At 40.1% G+C, this 17,031-nt stretch overlaps 1 protein-coding gene across 1 annotated transcript in view; it reads right to left on the bottom strand.

The window, feature by feature from the left end:
- Positions 1–14,928: 14,928 nt before the first annotated feature.
- Positions 14,929–17,031, bottom strand: part of LOC137287655 (uncharacterized) — a 57,651-nt gene continuing 55,548 nt past the window's right edge. Inside the window, exon 4 of the mRNA XM_067820035.1 lies at positions 14,929–16,275. Within this exon, the coding sequence (XP_067676136.1) occupies positions 16,231–16,275 (45 nt within the window). The 3' untranslated portion in view covers positions 14,929–16,230. The remainder of the gene's footprint in view (positions 16,276–17,031) is intronic.

Below are 17,031 nucleotides of genomic sequence, written 5' to 3'. Positions count from 1 at the left end.
ACGGTAGGGGATAATGAACTTTCAGTTTGGAGAGGAAGTGTAAACGTTAACATACGTTTTGAGGACAGACATTTTATGAACGCACCACCATTTCCTTGTATTACCACCCCTAAACACAACGCATGAAGTGCAGTTGCACAACACGTGCATTGGGTCCCATTCTTGATTTTGACCGGGTTTTTTTCAAGAAGGTCGAGAAATCACTTAGAACATTAATTTTGACATTCATCTTGCTTCACACATTTGTTAGTATATGTTTCTAGCCGTTTGTTTGAAAATGAAAATCGTATACATGCAAATTACCTGCCATACACCAGTCATCTTTCAAAAGCGACTACATTCCAAATAACTATGGTTGTAAGGAAGTGCAAATGGCGATGCACTTTCAAAACATTCAATAATATCATAATCAACATTGATTGACTCCGATAAATCTCCTAAATATTTTTAATCGGAAATAAGAAAATGAAGATCCCCTACTGTTTTAAGAGTATATAAATGACGCCACAATCCCCTTTTGTGTCACCAAGTAGAATAGTAGCATTTGACTGGGCGGTTTCTATACTGTCATATGCTTCAAACGGGGGACAAGCTAGATTTATAATAAATATATTATTTAAGAAGCAGGTCAAATTTACATATAATACATGGGAGAATAGATATTACCCTGTACATATACATTATAGGAGGCATTTTACGTCCTGGTGTGTGATACAGGCAACATGGGGCCCGGGGATGACATAAGGAGTGAATCCAACACGATCAGCCCCCTGCCGGGATATCTGCTTTCTCAATGAATACTGAATGGCATTATCAGCCTGAGATGTTGGTAATTGGAGACCGTAAGTTGTTTACTGTGTTGTTTACTCGGTTAGTTTTCCTGAGTCAACAAGGTGAAAAAATACTTGCAAATAGATACTCTTGGATGTTGCGGTATGTTATGATGGTCCTCGGCTGATATCGGTTATGGTATGAATGTCGGTAACTAACCTTTAATGATCTTATCTTACCTCAAACTCAGGTTATTGACACTTGACTGATTCATGTGACATTGAAGGCATACCACAACTGGAAACTTTACAGGCCGGGAGAGTACGTCCCGTACATGTTACAGGCTGCAATTGGATTTCTATGTGGGATGATAAATCCCTTTACCAGTAGGAGCTGCAGGTTGCGTGTTTCAGTTACCACAATATCATGCTGGGGGAGGTATTTAGGTCTTATGGTATTCACTGCTGGCGGTATTAAACCTGTAAGGGCCGCATGAAACTGCATGTAACCCCTGTGATAATAGCTACGGCTTACATACCCGTGAAGTTGTTGTTACCAGCTAGTCATGCCTGTGGCAGTTGGTTTAGCTTGCTGACTTTTTTATGTTTTCATTGTACACTAAATGTGTAGATCAGTGCTCATATTTAATTAACATACGTTAGAATGTAGATTCATTCCAGTAATCGCTCATGTATCCCACTGCGTGATTTCTCTAACGATCTTGCTGGCTTGTTGATGATTATACGTGATCTTGCCGACATTTTAACAATTTATTTGTAGCGGGCTTCGTGTTTACAAAACAATACATCTCTATATAACTAATCAACTTTAATCTTAAACACTTTACATTATGTTTACCTCGGGCGAATTAGTCTGGTGCTTCTATGATTCCTTAGTACAGTACAGTTTTCAGTGTATTCTTTTGACACTGTACAAGGTTAATGGCAGGAATGTTATGGAGGGCATCCTACATGTAGTACCAAATGCGTGACTGACTCTGTTTATCTCAAGTCAACCCGGCGAACAAAACGTCCAATTATATTTGGCCAAACTATAATAACCAAACGCAGGTAAAGTCGCCAAATATACATTACGTGCGGTAACTATTTGCCAAAGAAACCAGATTACATTTTGCTGTGGTAGATGTAGCGCTGAAACATCCATTAAACCATAATGTCACCACATCAGCACAAACAACGTGCGACTGGGAACAGCTCTGTGTTGTGGTAGATGTGGCGCTGAAACATCCATTAAACCATAATGTCACCACATCAGCACAAACAACGTGCGACTGGGAACAGCTCTGTGTTGTGGTAGAAGTGGCGCTGAAACATCCATTAAACCATAATGTCACCACATCAGCACAAACAACGTGCGACTGGGAACAGCTCTGTGTTGTGGTAGATGTGGCGCTGAAACATCCATTAAACCATAATGTCACCACATCAGCACAAACAACGTGCGACTGGGAACAGCTCTGTGTTGTGGTAGATGTGGCGCTGAAACATCCATTAAACCATAATGTCACCACATCAGCACAAACAACGTGCGACTGGGAACAGCTCTGTATGAAGTCATAATTGAAATGCCACTGCTTGATAGAACTAGAGACACATGCGTAAATATGCGCATATGTTTATAAATTTGCACAAACCTGTGAAGACTAGTCCGTTTATTATTGTCATGGGGAACGTATAACCATGTGTCATCTCAATATTCGTAACTGTACTGGCAGCGGAACAGTTATCGCCGCGAAACTTATCGCCAATGCACGCATTGTGTCACGCATGCGCAGTTCAGGTCAGATACAATTCCAGTATTTTTCCCCACAGTATTTGAAAACAAAAAAGGACAGCAGAAGAAAATTCTTCAAGGTAGGTAAGAAAAATTAAAATAAAGTTATGAACCCTACAGATCTATTTTACCTTAGCCAGGGGTATATCACACGATCTGTATAATAGCAAGTTCAAGTTCAGAGAAGCTATGGATTGTTTTCTTTCCCTTCTGTTGTAAACACACAACTAGTCTCACAATCAATTAGTCGAGGCTACTTTATGATATAAATATGTATTATTCTGAAATGGTGATAACTGTTGCACTTATATATTAGTTGTGAGAAGACATCTATTTGTATTGCCCTCAAAAACACGATCGGCGGCAGTACACAGGTGAATAGCTAATTAGGTATCATAATTAATTTTCTCTCATGAATTTAACGAACCACGGAGTAATTTTGTAAATACCCCTAAAATATGGTGACAACTGTTCGGCAGCCAATTGGGATTTGCTAAAGTAAACGGTAACCAAGCAGAATGTGAGATTTACAGGTGTGCCGTGTGCCGTGGGCAGTACAGTGGACAAGAACTCTGTACATGGAAACATGGATCATATTCCAAAGATGTAAGAAAATCATATTTCACAAATAAATAATAACGCCGAGCAGAGATCGACGGACGTCCATTAACATGCAAATGGAATAACGCTTTCAAAGGGAAAGAGGCCTCCATACTGAAGGGAGGCAACTCGTGTCACCCTAAAGGACCGAACCTGTTGTCAGACGCGAGGAAAACAGCTTAGTTGGTACACATTGGGACGAGGGTGCGCCAGACTTATTATGAATGGGTTTCTGTATGCTTACGTAAACAGATGTTTATGAGATTTGCCAAGACAGACTAGTGACCGATATCAAGAACAACTACCTACGCTTCCTGGATCCGATAACGCCGTCAAACGATTCGCTGAGTCTTGACAACTCAGTATCCACTGTCTCAGCGGATTTGGCTGACACGCAAACCTGAGATTTGAAGTTGGAAACCCGGTTCAGGTCGAGTATAGTTCTGGGATTGTTAGAACTATTCCCGTGCTTATGTGTTTCACATAACTGGTAAATAGTTGATACTTGCGCTACTTCGGGCTTCCTTCCTCATTTAGCAGGACGTTTAATCCAACTCACTCGCATATTCTAACAAAGGGAACGTTGAGCTAATGTATATACTTCACTGGATTGAAACATCGCACCATCATTACAATTAAGACTTAAAGTTATAATAAGAAAGAAAGAGAACTTTAAACTGATTAACGTGTAAATCCATAAATCACCATGTTCAGATTATACAAGCGTGATTTTATCCGGAGTTCGGTGTTGGGATAGTAAGTATTATCACATAATGTATCAATATACTAATTAGCTGTTAATAAACACCAACTTTAAACAACTTAGAAGAGCACAACTTTCAAAATTCTTTAGCAAATTTATTCGGGTTCAAGTGTGAGGCATTTAGGACATCTCTCTGGGAGAATATCAACTTACTTACATTTATGCCACAGCACGGAGCTGAGTTGATATTCAACGCCAATGAACAAATTATACCAGACAAGGTGCAACTTCAAGGACGCTTGTACGTGCTCAAAGTTCCTTCCCATGTTCCTGGGGAAGCCACCTGCACAATCGGTTCCCAAGCACTTCGATCCTTAACCTTAAATCCAAGGAAACACTATCAAATTAGAGAAATGATGTTTTTTTACTGTCAATCAACACGCCAACTGCAGTCACAATGCAATTCCCAGACTACGATAAAGTAAGCAGAGACCGTAATGACCTATATGATTAAACTGTTTCGACTACAGCATCACACGACGCTCGTTTATTCAGTGGAGATGTCTTAAAGGTAGTGTCGATTATGTTTATGGTTGATGTACAATGTACTAGCATGGACATTGGGCACCTGATATTGTGAGTCATAACGACTTGTAACACTGTCCCTATCAGGATAAAAAATAAGTAACTTGGTATCACCGAGAGCCATATGATGTCAAGTCAATAAACTGTTCCAGATCATAACAGTATGATTACGTGGTATATTGTAATTCGATAGCATCACAAGATGTACTTTCTTCCACATTTCAAAGTTAAAATAAATTTATTTACTTTACTGAAGCTGGGGTATTGCTGAATATCCGTATTGCGTTAAATCTATGAATGAATGATGGGTAAAAGTACCGCAACGAGCGATGCCCCACCTACCACCCACCATCCCACCCAGCCCATCCCGCCCACCATCCCACCCCACAACTGAAAGACACATGACATGACAGTATCAAGGTTATTCCTTATAAAGGCACTCCCTGTTCGTATAAGCAAGCATATCTACAACTAAACCGAACAGAAAAAACTCGCACTTTTCGAAACATTGAAATCCTATAAACGTTAGGGTTCGTGTTCATGTCTTCCGGTAACAAAATTCATAAAAGCCAGAGTTACGTTTCTTCTGCTGTTCAGTACATTTCGACTTACTGTTTCAAACTGGCAATATTCCTGATTTGAAAATTACATCTAGATTTCTTGTACCGGAATAAGATATCTTGTCTTAACTTGACATCTTGATTGGCTGTAAACTGAAAACTAAGCATAATTCCAGATCTCAAACTGACATCTTGACGTATTAAACCGAGGTGAGATCGAACGTCCTAACCTGAACGGAGATATATAGTTATGGGACGTTTTGCAGAACTTATACGTTCAATGATACAAACCAAGTTTTTTGATCGCACGTCAACACCGAGTGTGTTCGTAACAATCCATGAGACAGTTAAAAGACCCTGTTACTGATCTCAAATGCGTTTGTAGTATTACATCATTCGTTAGTTTAAGATAAACGTAACGATACGAACATGGTCTCGATCGGGGCCCAGGGCCCAGGTAACGCTACAACTGGCGTTGATCGCTTGCATCAACCTTGTGAATTTACAGACCGTCAGTGGTCCATTTCTATAATTTCCACAGGTATTCTGACCTTTAGCAAATTAAATATGTTTCTGAGGATAGCCAAACTGGCGATAATTTTGCACTGCAGCGCCACACGATCTCGGCACTGCACACAGTCGTAGCATTCACGCAAGCGCAGCATTAAACCTAAGATCGCATTGGAAACATTACCCAAGGTCACATTATGTCTGATTCAGGCATCAGTAGGTTGGATCTGATTTTGGAGATGATCGGGACTGGGTGTTCTCTGACACTGAAGTGGTTAAAATGCAACAATTTGTTTGTTGGGATTGGAAAACAATGCCGATACCCTGAGTAGACATAAGCCGATGTTTATAGGTGTTTCTAAATGATAATTAAGTGTATTTCTACCGCGGACTGAAACTTTGTGCCGAGGTAGACAGAGTGCCGATGTTTACAGAGGCCGATATTGACAGAGTCTGCTGTATTTCGAAGTATTTTTTGCCATGCTGTTTTTGCAAATGTCAAATGCACGTTACACCATTTCTACAAGTACATATTTATGGAAACCAATGGTTTGCAATGTATTGGAGACTGTTTTCACATCCGTCGTCATGGCTGGTTCACAAACTTGAATACACCATCAAGGTTAGTTTTCATCCGGTGCTGAGGTTTCGTTCCATATATTCCGTCATTGAGAGGTCCCATCAGCTTTCCCTTTCAAGGTTAGCTCAAACCCGCTGTCAAGGTTAGTTCACACCTCGCCGTCAAAATTAGCTGCCATACACAAGGTTAGCTACAATACGCTGTCAAGGTTAGTTCACATATCCACCGTCTAGGTGGATTCATCCGCCATCAAGGCTATTTCCCTTCAGCTTTCCCTTCCAAGTCCCTTTCAGCCGTCATAGTTCTCATCCGCCGTCAAGGCTAGTTCCCACGATGTAGAGTCGGGAGCGAAAACAAAGCACCACGGTTGCAAGTAAGTATATGTTCAAGGTCTGGTGGTCTTCCACAATACGCTGCCAGTGTACTGCACTAGTTTGATGTAAAACAACGGAATGGTAGAAAAAAGAAATAAGTAAATGTGTATGTTTCCATAGTTAATCAATTGGGTTTTACTTTTGAAAGAACACAACTTACTAAATGCTCCATCTCAGAACACAATTCTCTAAAACCGGCTTCCATTACCTTAGAGCAACACAAAGTAGATACAACAACACCTCAGACCTTAATGCTACACAAGTAACATACATCAAACCCTTAAAGCTACACTAAAAAGATGCACCAAACCCTTAAAGTAACACCAATAACATACATCACCCTTAAAGCTACGCTATCAAGGTAATACACCACACAAACCCTTAAAGCTACACTCATTACAAAACACACCAACCCTTAAAGCTAGACAACAAACACCAACCCTTTAAGCTACACAAGTATACATAGCATTCATGAACCCTTAAAATACACAAACGTTATCTAATAAAAACGTTATACTAATAGACCAATCCAGTCCGGGCCGATAAGCCCCGCCCACTTCGTTTTTAGACGTTTAGGGGGACAACCTCTGACAATGGCTTCACCGCCGGCGAAACGTATGTACATTGAGAATGGTGTTGATGAATTCTGCTTTTGGTACTTTGGTATCCGTAGGTTATGAATGATATTTAAATAGGAAAGATTTGCGTATATTATTTAATGTATCTTATTTGTCAGACTGTAATTAGCGAGTGAAAATGAGTTACATGCCCTATGAAAAATCGCCTCGGCCAGCGGCTGCATGTAGGAAGCGCATTTTCTTTCGAAATGAACTGGCATTCCACGTCCGTCTACGATACTAGCAGGTAAACTGAAATATTTTGTTTGGTTTTTTTTATTCCTAGATTCCCATCGTAATTTTACAATAACCGTGAACACAACCACATGTTCAAGCTGCTGATCGTTTCGGTATCTATAAATATACATATGGAAATTAATTAAGCAACACCAAATTCAAAGACACATAAAAACTTAACAAAGTTTAACGAAGTAATTTTGATGATTGATTATTCAATTTTGATGTATTGACATACAGCATGAGCTTTTCATGGGTTGATATGACGCGCGTGAAGCTTGCACAGCGCATGTGCATTGCTTTAACCTCAACTTTCGAAAAATGCACTTTTTCCCTGGGGTGTTTACAAGCGCAGGTTGTCGATTGCATTCGGTTTTTCATTCATTTCAATGTCATGGCACGTAGGAAATTATCAGAGGCCACTCGTTGGCAAATAATCGGCATGAGGAATGCTGGTATGTCTCTAAGACAAATCGGGACTCAAATCGGACGACATCATTCCATAATTTCAAAACTTTTGAAAAAATACCGGGCCACTAATGAAGTTAAAGACCTGCCTAGACCAGGAAGACCCAGGAAGACCACAGTCCGGGAGGACAGAGCTTTACTGAGACTTGTACGGCGCAGGTCCTTCGACTCGAGCTCTCGGTTGAGACAGGAGTGGCTTCCAGGGAGACCCATCTCGAACAGGACTGTTCGGAATCGTCTGAAAGCTGCAGGATACCGGGCAAGGAGGCCAATCAAGCGACCCAGACTGTCTCCAGCCCATAAGGCAGCCCGACTGGCCTGGTGTAATGACCGTTTGCACTGGAACATTGCCTCTTGGAGGAAGGTCCATTTCTCAGATGAGAGCCGGTTCTTGCTGCACATGGTGGACGGTCGTACTCGGGTCTGGAGGCAGAGGAACACAGCAATGGCTCCACGGAACATCCAGGAGACTGTGGCCTTTGGGGGAGGTTCCGTTATGGTATGGGGGTGCATTTCCATGAACTGCAAGTTGGATATCATTACCATCCGTGGCAACCTTAACGGTGTTCGTTACCAACAGGAGGTTCTTGACAGGGCTGTGGTACCTCATTTTGAGAACCATCCTCTGGCAACGAGACCCATATTTATGGACGACAATGCTAGACCTCACAGGGCGCATGCTGTAAATGATTTTTTGCGGCAAAATGCAATTGACAGAATTCCATGGCCTGCCATGAGCCCTGACCTCAACCCCATTGAACATTTGTGGGACTTTATTGGCCGTCGTGTGAGGCAGAGAGACCCACCAGTCCATAATCTCAACGAATTGACGGCTGCCCTGCATGAGGAGTGGAACAGGATCCCCCAGAATCAGATCCGGAGACTCATCCAAGGAATGAGGAGGCGTCTGGAATCGGTGGTGCGTGCGCAGGGAGGACACACTAGATATTGATGAAAGTCGGTGTGCAGACTCTCAGATGACTGTTCTTTCTTTCCATGTGACATTTGTGTTAATACACCTGACAACAACGTCTGTGGATGAATAGTAAATTGTGTCCATTTTTTCATGAATTTAAGACAGTTTTAAGAATTTGGATTTCGTTGCAATAAAGCAAAGTCTTGATACTTTTTCCCTTTAAGTTGTTTGTCAGAGATCGTCTGTTGAATAAAAAAGTGTCAAACTATATCAACCCGGCATATTTTGATTGTCAGAACACTTCAAAGTTGCTCCAATAGAAAAAATTGGGGTGTTGCTTGATTAATTTCCAGGTGTATAGATTGTCAACACTGAGCGAGGAGCCTTCAGTTCGACCTTTTATCCGATGTTCAAATTCAGTTCAATCATTTATGTGAAATAATGAGTTCATACCTTTGACTAACAAAGCAGAAAAAATATTTCCATGTATCTGAACATACCCAGAAGCAAATATTCAGCAGCTAATCTTCAGAAAATCTCAGTAAAATTTCCCTCTTCAAATCTATACACCATCCTAAAATGACACTGAGTATATGGAAATATATTTTTTTTATCATCATCTTCAATTTATTTTTCTGTGTGTACTTTGTTGTGGAATCCTAATGTATAAACTTCCACAATACTGGACTTCATGAACTGCCAGATTTTATGCTCAGGCATATAACACCACTATAACACAAAGAAGATCCAAGATACATTCTGCACCCATCTTGCACAAACAATCTCTGGAAATCTCTGAACAGAGGATCCCCAGTTACCAAAACAATTAACTAGGTTTCTTCAAAGATAATTACTAATAGACATAAGGTGCAGAGAATATCTCAAAAGTTCAAAGCTTTTGTCAATAACATTACATCTGGACATCATTGCTTCTTAAACAATGATGACCTTTGTTTTATTATATCAGAGAACATATCCTTGGAGGACATGACACGAAATCTGATCTATTTCCTTTTCTTGAGTACTTACTAATGTCATCAAAAACATAGTAAAGTTGTTTCAAAATGTGGGAAAAGTCTTAACACACTTTAGGAAAATGCCCTAAAACCTTCACATCCTGTAAACCAGTGTGCAATTTAATATGAAGCTAATTTTCCAAATAACCGAGTATCAGAAAACTTGAACATTTTGTCCATCTTAATAAACAACACTTTGGCTCAGTCATGAAACATTGGTAAGTCCCAAAAAGGTGATTTCTAAGAAACATTACATCAAATCTGAGTTAAATGTATGTTTCAATATTCATTCCAGTTATATGAATAGTCAACTGTGAGCTTGTAAGTTATTCTGTTCCAAGACTGAATAATGCCAGACCAGGGTGTGGCCAAACCGTAGCATTTGTTGTTGTCTTTTTTTCAAACTCTCTGGATGTTGAAATAACTTTTATATGAGTTACGATACAAGTAATCACTTTCAGACGAATCTCACTAGCGAATATATTATTTTCTAAAAAAAACCATCGCAAAGCAGGAGCCAAGAAACTAAGTTAGTGCCATGTTATTTCTCTGCCATGACATGTCGATAGTGTTGCCTAAGCATGCCTGTTTCTGCTTGAAAAAAAATTATTTTGTAACAAAAATTAAAAACAAATAATATTCTCTTAGTTAAGAAATACAATTTTATTTAATTCCCTCCAATATTCCAGAAAGTCACTATTCTTCTCGCATAGTTTTCTTCTCGACCCACATCTGTTTATAGAAATTCCAAAATATTTAAGGCATGGTTTTATAGACACTCATTTGAAATGCTTTTCATATTTTGGATATTGCGTGATAGGCATCTGCTTACACTGTCTCTTTGATTAAAAAATATTACTCCTCAAATATTTTGCGCTATAAACAGATAGTGTACTGCACAGTAGCCATTCAGATTGTGCTTTTGACACTTGACAACATCAAAAGATTTGTGACAAATCTAAGAATATGTAAGATCGAAGGCAACTATATCCATCACTTTGTACTTTATTATAACATGTTTTGCAATTCTGGTCGTCCCTAACCGAAATCTATCGCTGTCAGATTTGTTTACATTGTGTCACGGCCTTCTCGCCTGTCTCGTTTCAGCTTTATGGTCTACCGAATCAATGCCCAGTATTGACTAAACCGTTATGTAAAAACAGTGTTGTAGTTACAGAAGACATCCGTGTTTATAATACTTGCGTAGCCTTAAACTGTTAGTTGTTGTCCTCTAATTGGTAATGGGTTTGCACATGTGCTAAAGTGTGGAAATTCATGCAAATTCTCAGCTTCAAGCAGACGTAGGTTTCGAGAACGATGGTGCCGACAATTAACTGATCTTGAGGCCTATCGCATTGTTTGATCCACCTCGGTTTCTTTTTTCTTTTTTTTTCTTTTTTTTTTTTGTCTTCACCAAATGGTGAAGGTACTGATCAAATCGCATCAATGTATAATAGATACTGTGAGTGTGAGTGGCATGATTCGAAGCACATCGCTTCGGAGTCTTCGTTTGACCCCGGAAATAAGTCTGACAAATACACAATGCGCGCCCAGCCTTCTGATTGGCCGAAATCGACGCATGCGCCAGCTGTGATTGACAGAGTGGATCGGTCTATTACATGACATTTTAAATGACTACAGGTCACCAAGCGCTCTCCAGGATGAAGACCAATACCATCTGTAGATTTAGCGGAGATAATAACAACTTTCAAGTAGTCCGGTTATGCACAGTCGTGTTCAGGTTTGAATAATCCTTCACTAATCCTTGTGCTTGGTTTGATGGAAGAGAATTTCATTGTCAAACCAAACATCAGAGATCAGCCACATTTATTTGAGCAGTCGCGTGCTAGCATTACAGTTCATCTGGCCTGAATTACCCAAAACTAACATGTGCTGACATGCTTTTTTGGCAACATGATTCTACATAAGGGATTTACCCCGTGTTTGTACAAATCTATACCACGTGATGTATGTCCAGTTCCTTCCTCACAGTTGTCCCCCGTGTAGCATATCTTCCGAGCTGGATTGGTTGGGATCCGTGCATGTAGACTACTGAGACTTGAGGCCTATCACCAATGATATCTCTGTTGATTAGGTCGAAATAAGTTCTAATTGTTACTTTGTTTCGTTGTGTCTCTGAGTGTGCAGTTAACTCTGCACCAACCAGCAGTAGGACAGGGAGAGTAGGACATGCATCTAAACGGATCGACGTACAATGTAGTAGTTTCCCCTTGGGCACTATAGCGAGACCGGTGGATTGTGGAAACGATAACTGTTTGCAAAAGTTACTTTACCTGTAGTTAGACTCAAACATAGAATATTGATTTTGTTTATTCATGAGGCATTTAATACAAATTCAGTATTTTTTATTAAACGTTAGTCACATGTTTGTTAAATTGTGAGTGCATAGACGCTACCGTTTTAAAGCGACTTTTAATTTATATAAAACTGCACGAAAAAGGAGTTGTAAATAAGGAAATATCATGGTGTGGCAATGACTACAATGGAAGTGGTAAAATTGGACAAAATATTGAAGTGGTGAAACAGGAACGTAACAATCTGCGGATGAATGTCATACATCAGCGGAGCATATTGTGTGTACGTGATCAGTACATCTGCTTCATTGCAACTCAGCAGTATTGGTAGACAAAGAACCCAAAGAACCCTGTCCCTGCTTCAGATCGCATCAAAACCTTTTCCTTCTTCCCTTTTGGTGTCTGTATGAGAGCGTAGCCTTGTACGGCACCGTGCTGTATGGAATCTCAGAAAATGTCGCGGAGTCCGATTCAGGACGCTATATCTTCTCCAGCGCTGCGATGGAATGCACCGTATTCGCCGACATCGACATGGGCGGTATTCACGGATCTGCCCATTGTCGGAACTGCCTTCCACAAGTCAGGGAGGAAATGTAATGATGGGAGTACACTCGGACATCTGATTCTGTGGTTGCATCTGACAGTGCATCGGTACATCTACCAAATTATTCAGCGTCACTTTCTTCCGATTATCAGCCGACAGAGGGAGCTGATTTCTTTACAACGCCAGACCAGACATATCGTTACACCAGTGACGTATGGATTTTGCGACAAGACAGTCGGTTGTGCCATTGTGTCGGCAGCACCTGTCACTGTCACCATGCGACGTTCCAGCAATGTATCAGTCAAAGCAAAAGACACATGCAAATTCTGTTTAACACAGAAAATACCACATTCAAAGTTAGATTATGCGTTTCTTTTTGAAGATTGTATTATTAAGCAGTTTATATAACAGGTTCGGTTTCGAAACACTGACAGGTTCCCACGGGAACACACTAAAGATTACATTACAGTCAGGCAAACTTGCAATGTTTGGTGATGTTTGTGACAAATAAGATGTTTTGACGACACAATTCTGAAGTGTTACATATGATGACTACTTTATGTAACGCCTGTGTGTTTTGTGAAGGTAAACAGCTTGCATTAGGAATATACGTTATGGAATACACCGCAGCATCTTCTACAGAAATGTAATAACCGCTGTATACCCACATGTGCCTTCATAAGTGAATGTTGACCTGCATACACACGGGCACGGACATACGCACACACACGCACGCACACACACACACACACAAACAAACAAACAAACAAACATGCGCCCAGCGTGTTCATGTACCGACGTACCTTCCTATTCTTCACATTGATCTGCACGAAGTATACCAAACATAACTATATGACTCGTGACTCCCGCATCCCAACACGATCTTGTACACAGGTGCCTATGTACCATGAACCTGACCGTAGCTGGGCTTATTATCGCTACTGACATAAAGCGCCTGTATCACATCCGAGTAACCCATTATGTATTCCTCAAGTACAATTATACGTCTACTAACATGAGTCAACTCCTGGTCTGGTCTATACATCGATCAGACGTTCAGTGTTGTCCTGATAACATCAATGGATTGTCTGCTCTGGCTTTGATTATTTAAAGACCGCCGTTATTAATATTGTTGAGTGTTGCGCCGAAAAACAAACAAAGGAGCAGTTAAGTCTATGAGTCGTCATACTAATGTCCTCTTGAGAGGGTGTACAGCTTGTTCAGCGTGACCAGAGCTGCACACACTACATATGCATGAACCGGGAGCTCAAATGACAGAAACAGTATTTGAAAGAGAATGTTAAACGGCGACTTTGTCTCGGCTGTTCGGACATGCTGACAATCAACTGACAAAGGTGCACCCCTTCACAATAATAGACCACATCAGTTGTGACACGGCCACGAAATGCATTTAGCATTTTCAAGCTGAACAAGCTGTATTTTATAATTTGTCAACTGATGTCACCCATAATTCGTTGATTTCATAATTTACCTTGACATGCAATAAACTATACAACAATTGGAAATAGCTTTTTGGTCAAACCCAAACCTCGTAAAAGCCAGAATCATCTTCTGGGATTCAAACCCATAATCTTCGGATCCTGACTGAAGAGGTCCCTGAACAACTGATTGCTTCACCTAACACGATGCGCATTTCCAGCTGCCTAATTACTTCTGCGAGCCAAGGATCAAACACTCCTGAAAGGAGAGAGTCCTCTTGTGATCAATATTCCTAACTGCTGAACGTTAGGGAACGGCATGTTTATCCCGTCTCGCTAATGTCATACGTCGTCAGTTTTATTACGAGAATGTGTGTACGTGCTTGTGTTCATGGTTAGACGTTCTCTCTTTTGTTGCTACGACCATTGATTACAACCCACCAATTACAACAGCCACATTTCCAGTGGCACCAGACAGTGGCAGTATTGCATGGACTCGGAACAAGCATGTTCTCGGATTCTATCGAGGTACACTGTAACAATTGCCCCTTTTAATCATGACATTGATCAATTTATGGAAACAATCGGTTATTCGATTGTAAATAAGACTGTATGTACATATTCTATAGTTTAGCGCCCTTTGGTAGTTTCTTTGGAATAACTGTATGTGTGTTCGACGTCTAGACACCCTCATTCGGTTAACATTGTAAGTAAAACTATGGCGAGAATGTGCTTAAACAATTCAATGGATATGTCAAGCTTAAGGTGTTAAACCCTTACTAAGCTTTACAAATGGCCGAAACTGTTTCGGTTGTGGGGAACACATTTCCAACCATCGTGACCATAAAGTCGCGGTTATAATAATGTAATAGCGGGCGAAAAACAACAGATACAGGAGATGACGTCACATGGCTCGATCCGTCCCAGATGAACTGTTTATTTCATCCTCCAACGATATCCATACAAGATCCACCACAAGGACATCTATAAACGGCCATTCAAGTGACAGTTAAATCTATATCATATCATTTGAGCCTTTAAACAAAGAACGGTATGGATATATACTGATATATAAAATAACCACTGCCTCTGGACATCGTCACTTGAACAGCCGTTGATAAAAAATATAGAACAGTCACACCATTTGGAACAAAGCCGAAAGAAAGACGTTACCGAATATCAAACTTCAGAATTAAAAGTTTTGCAAAGTAAATGGATAAAAGAGCATATAAAATAGCAATGCATAAAGTTTAATTTCGTTCAGTATACAGGCTTCCTTATACACCAGTGTACTTGTGTTAGCAAATTATTTGTGTATTTTTTCTGTTTTGAATGCGTCAAAATAGCTGGTATGTTTTGTGAATACATATAGGTGATGATTGCAGTTGTGTGTGCAGTTGTGTCTGAACTTAAGGCATTATTATGTTAATATTTCGATTACTTTCTCTTCAGCAATTATGAATCTCAATGGTTAAACTAGGAAAGAGAAACTATATTATAATAACTTTCTCCTCCCTTGTGATTCCGGAATAAAAAGTTGATTAGAGTTATACTGGGAACAGGTTCTCGAATTATATGGATCCTTCTGCAGACGTTGTTCAGAATTGCTCATCTTTCTGTATGCCAGTTCCGTTTTGTTGAAAATGTTCACCTCTGAATGTAATAACGTCAAGAAACGAACTGAAAATAGTTCATAAATCTGAAGGTAAATGACATGATAAATGTTGCAACATCAAATAGGTGGCCCCCGCTTCGTGTTGTAATTGTGTCCTCATATCCGCCATGAGCCATCTTTATCCTGTCTTGTCAGTGGTGCTTCCTCGGAGAATCCTTTGATCGCTCATTTGAATACCAGCTAGAACACGTGTAGCCATGTTAGAGACTCTGATATTGTAATAATTGATGATCAAATCAAACGCACATTCTAATTTCCCTTGATGAACCTTTCTGAAAGTTCTCATGCTGGTCGAGTTAGAAAGTCAGTCACGGGTATTGTTCAAATCTGACTTTTAAAGTTTGCAAGATTCGGCTTCTCAGGTCGTTAGTGGTGAGGAGTTAAAATGAAAAGAAGTATTGATTTTCAAATTCGTTCCGACTTCAGCTGTTCATAGGCATCATCGTTTTCTTTCAAAAAGTGCACTTGCTTTTGAAACGGACCGAGATTTCGTGACGCTGTGCTCTTGGTTGGCGAGATTCGGGCCCTAGGCAAGACCCTCAGCGGCCAGGCGCAGCTTTCTTTGAAGCATCTATAAAAACATACAAAAACGCCATTTATATAAAGGTGTAGAAAAAGCTATTATTTCCTATGCAGTCTTAAATGAGATTGATAAAATTAAACATAAAACAACTCTTGTAGGATCCTGTATGTGTGAACTGGGAAGGATATTCGCATTTGGTCTCACGGCTACTAAGAGTAAGTGAGTGACTCCGCTTTGAGCAGCTGAGGAATCTGGTCTCTGTTACGTAATCGTCTTAAAATATATACTATTCAAAGCTTAAACAAAACTCAGGATATGGACATAAAATTTCTTAGATAGAACTGATTAGTTCATTTTGAAAATATTTAATAGTTGAATACATATTGGAATATATTAGACACCTCTACTACAACACAAAAATCCACATGTTAAAACGTTTGTCGAATTACACAAGTATAACTGCTTGTACTACATATATGGACCACGAATCTCTATATGTGTACAAAAGAAAGTTCTCATTATATGGGCTACACTATTTCATACATTTGGCGTTCTTGTTCCTGGATGAAGTTCAGGGAATGCACCAATATCCCTCACATTCGAACTGAATCCGTCGGGCTGAGGGGAAAAGGTTTGACCGCTGACGAGAACGGTTCCACGGATATGATCATACACAGGACATTTCCTTCGGGGCCATACGTCTCGATGGCAGCTGACCTTAAGTACGTTGTCTTTGATGTAGATTAATATCCCACGTATACACAAAGAAAACATGAAAGGGCGTTTATGAACCGCTCCTTGTTT

This window comes from Haliotis asinina, chromosome 6, assembly GCF_037392515.1.
Source record: "Haliotis asinina isolate JCU_RB_2024 chromosome 6, JCU_Hal_asi_v2, whole genome shotgun sequence".
In the NCBI taxonomy this organism is placed as follows: domain Eukaryota; kingdom Metazoa; phylum Mollusca; class Gastropoda; order Lepetellida; family Haliotidae; genus Haliotis; species Haliotis asinina.
The sequence above is the reverse complement of the archived record's forward strand: the minus strand, read 5'-3'. Positions and strand labels throughout refer to the sequence as shown.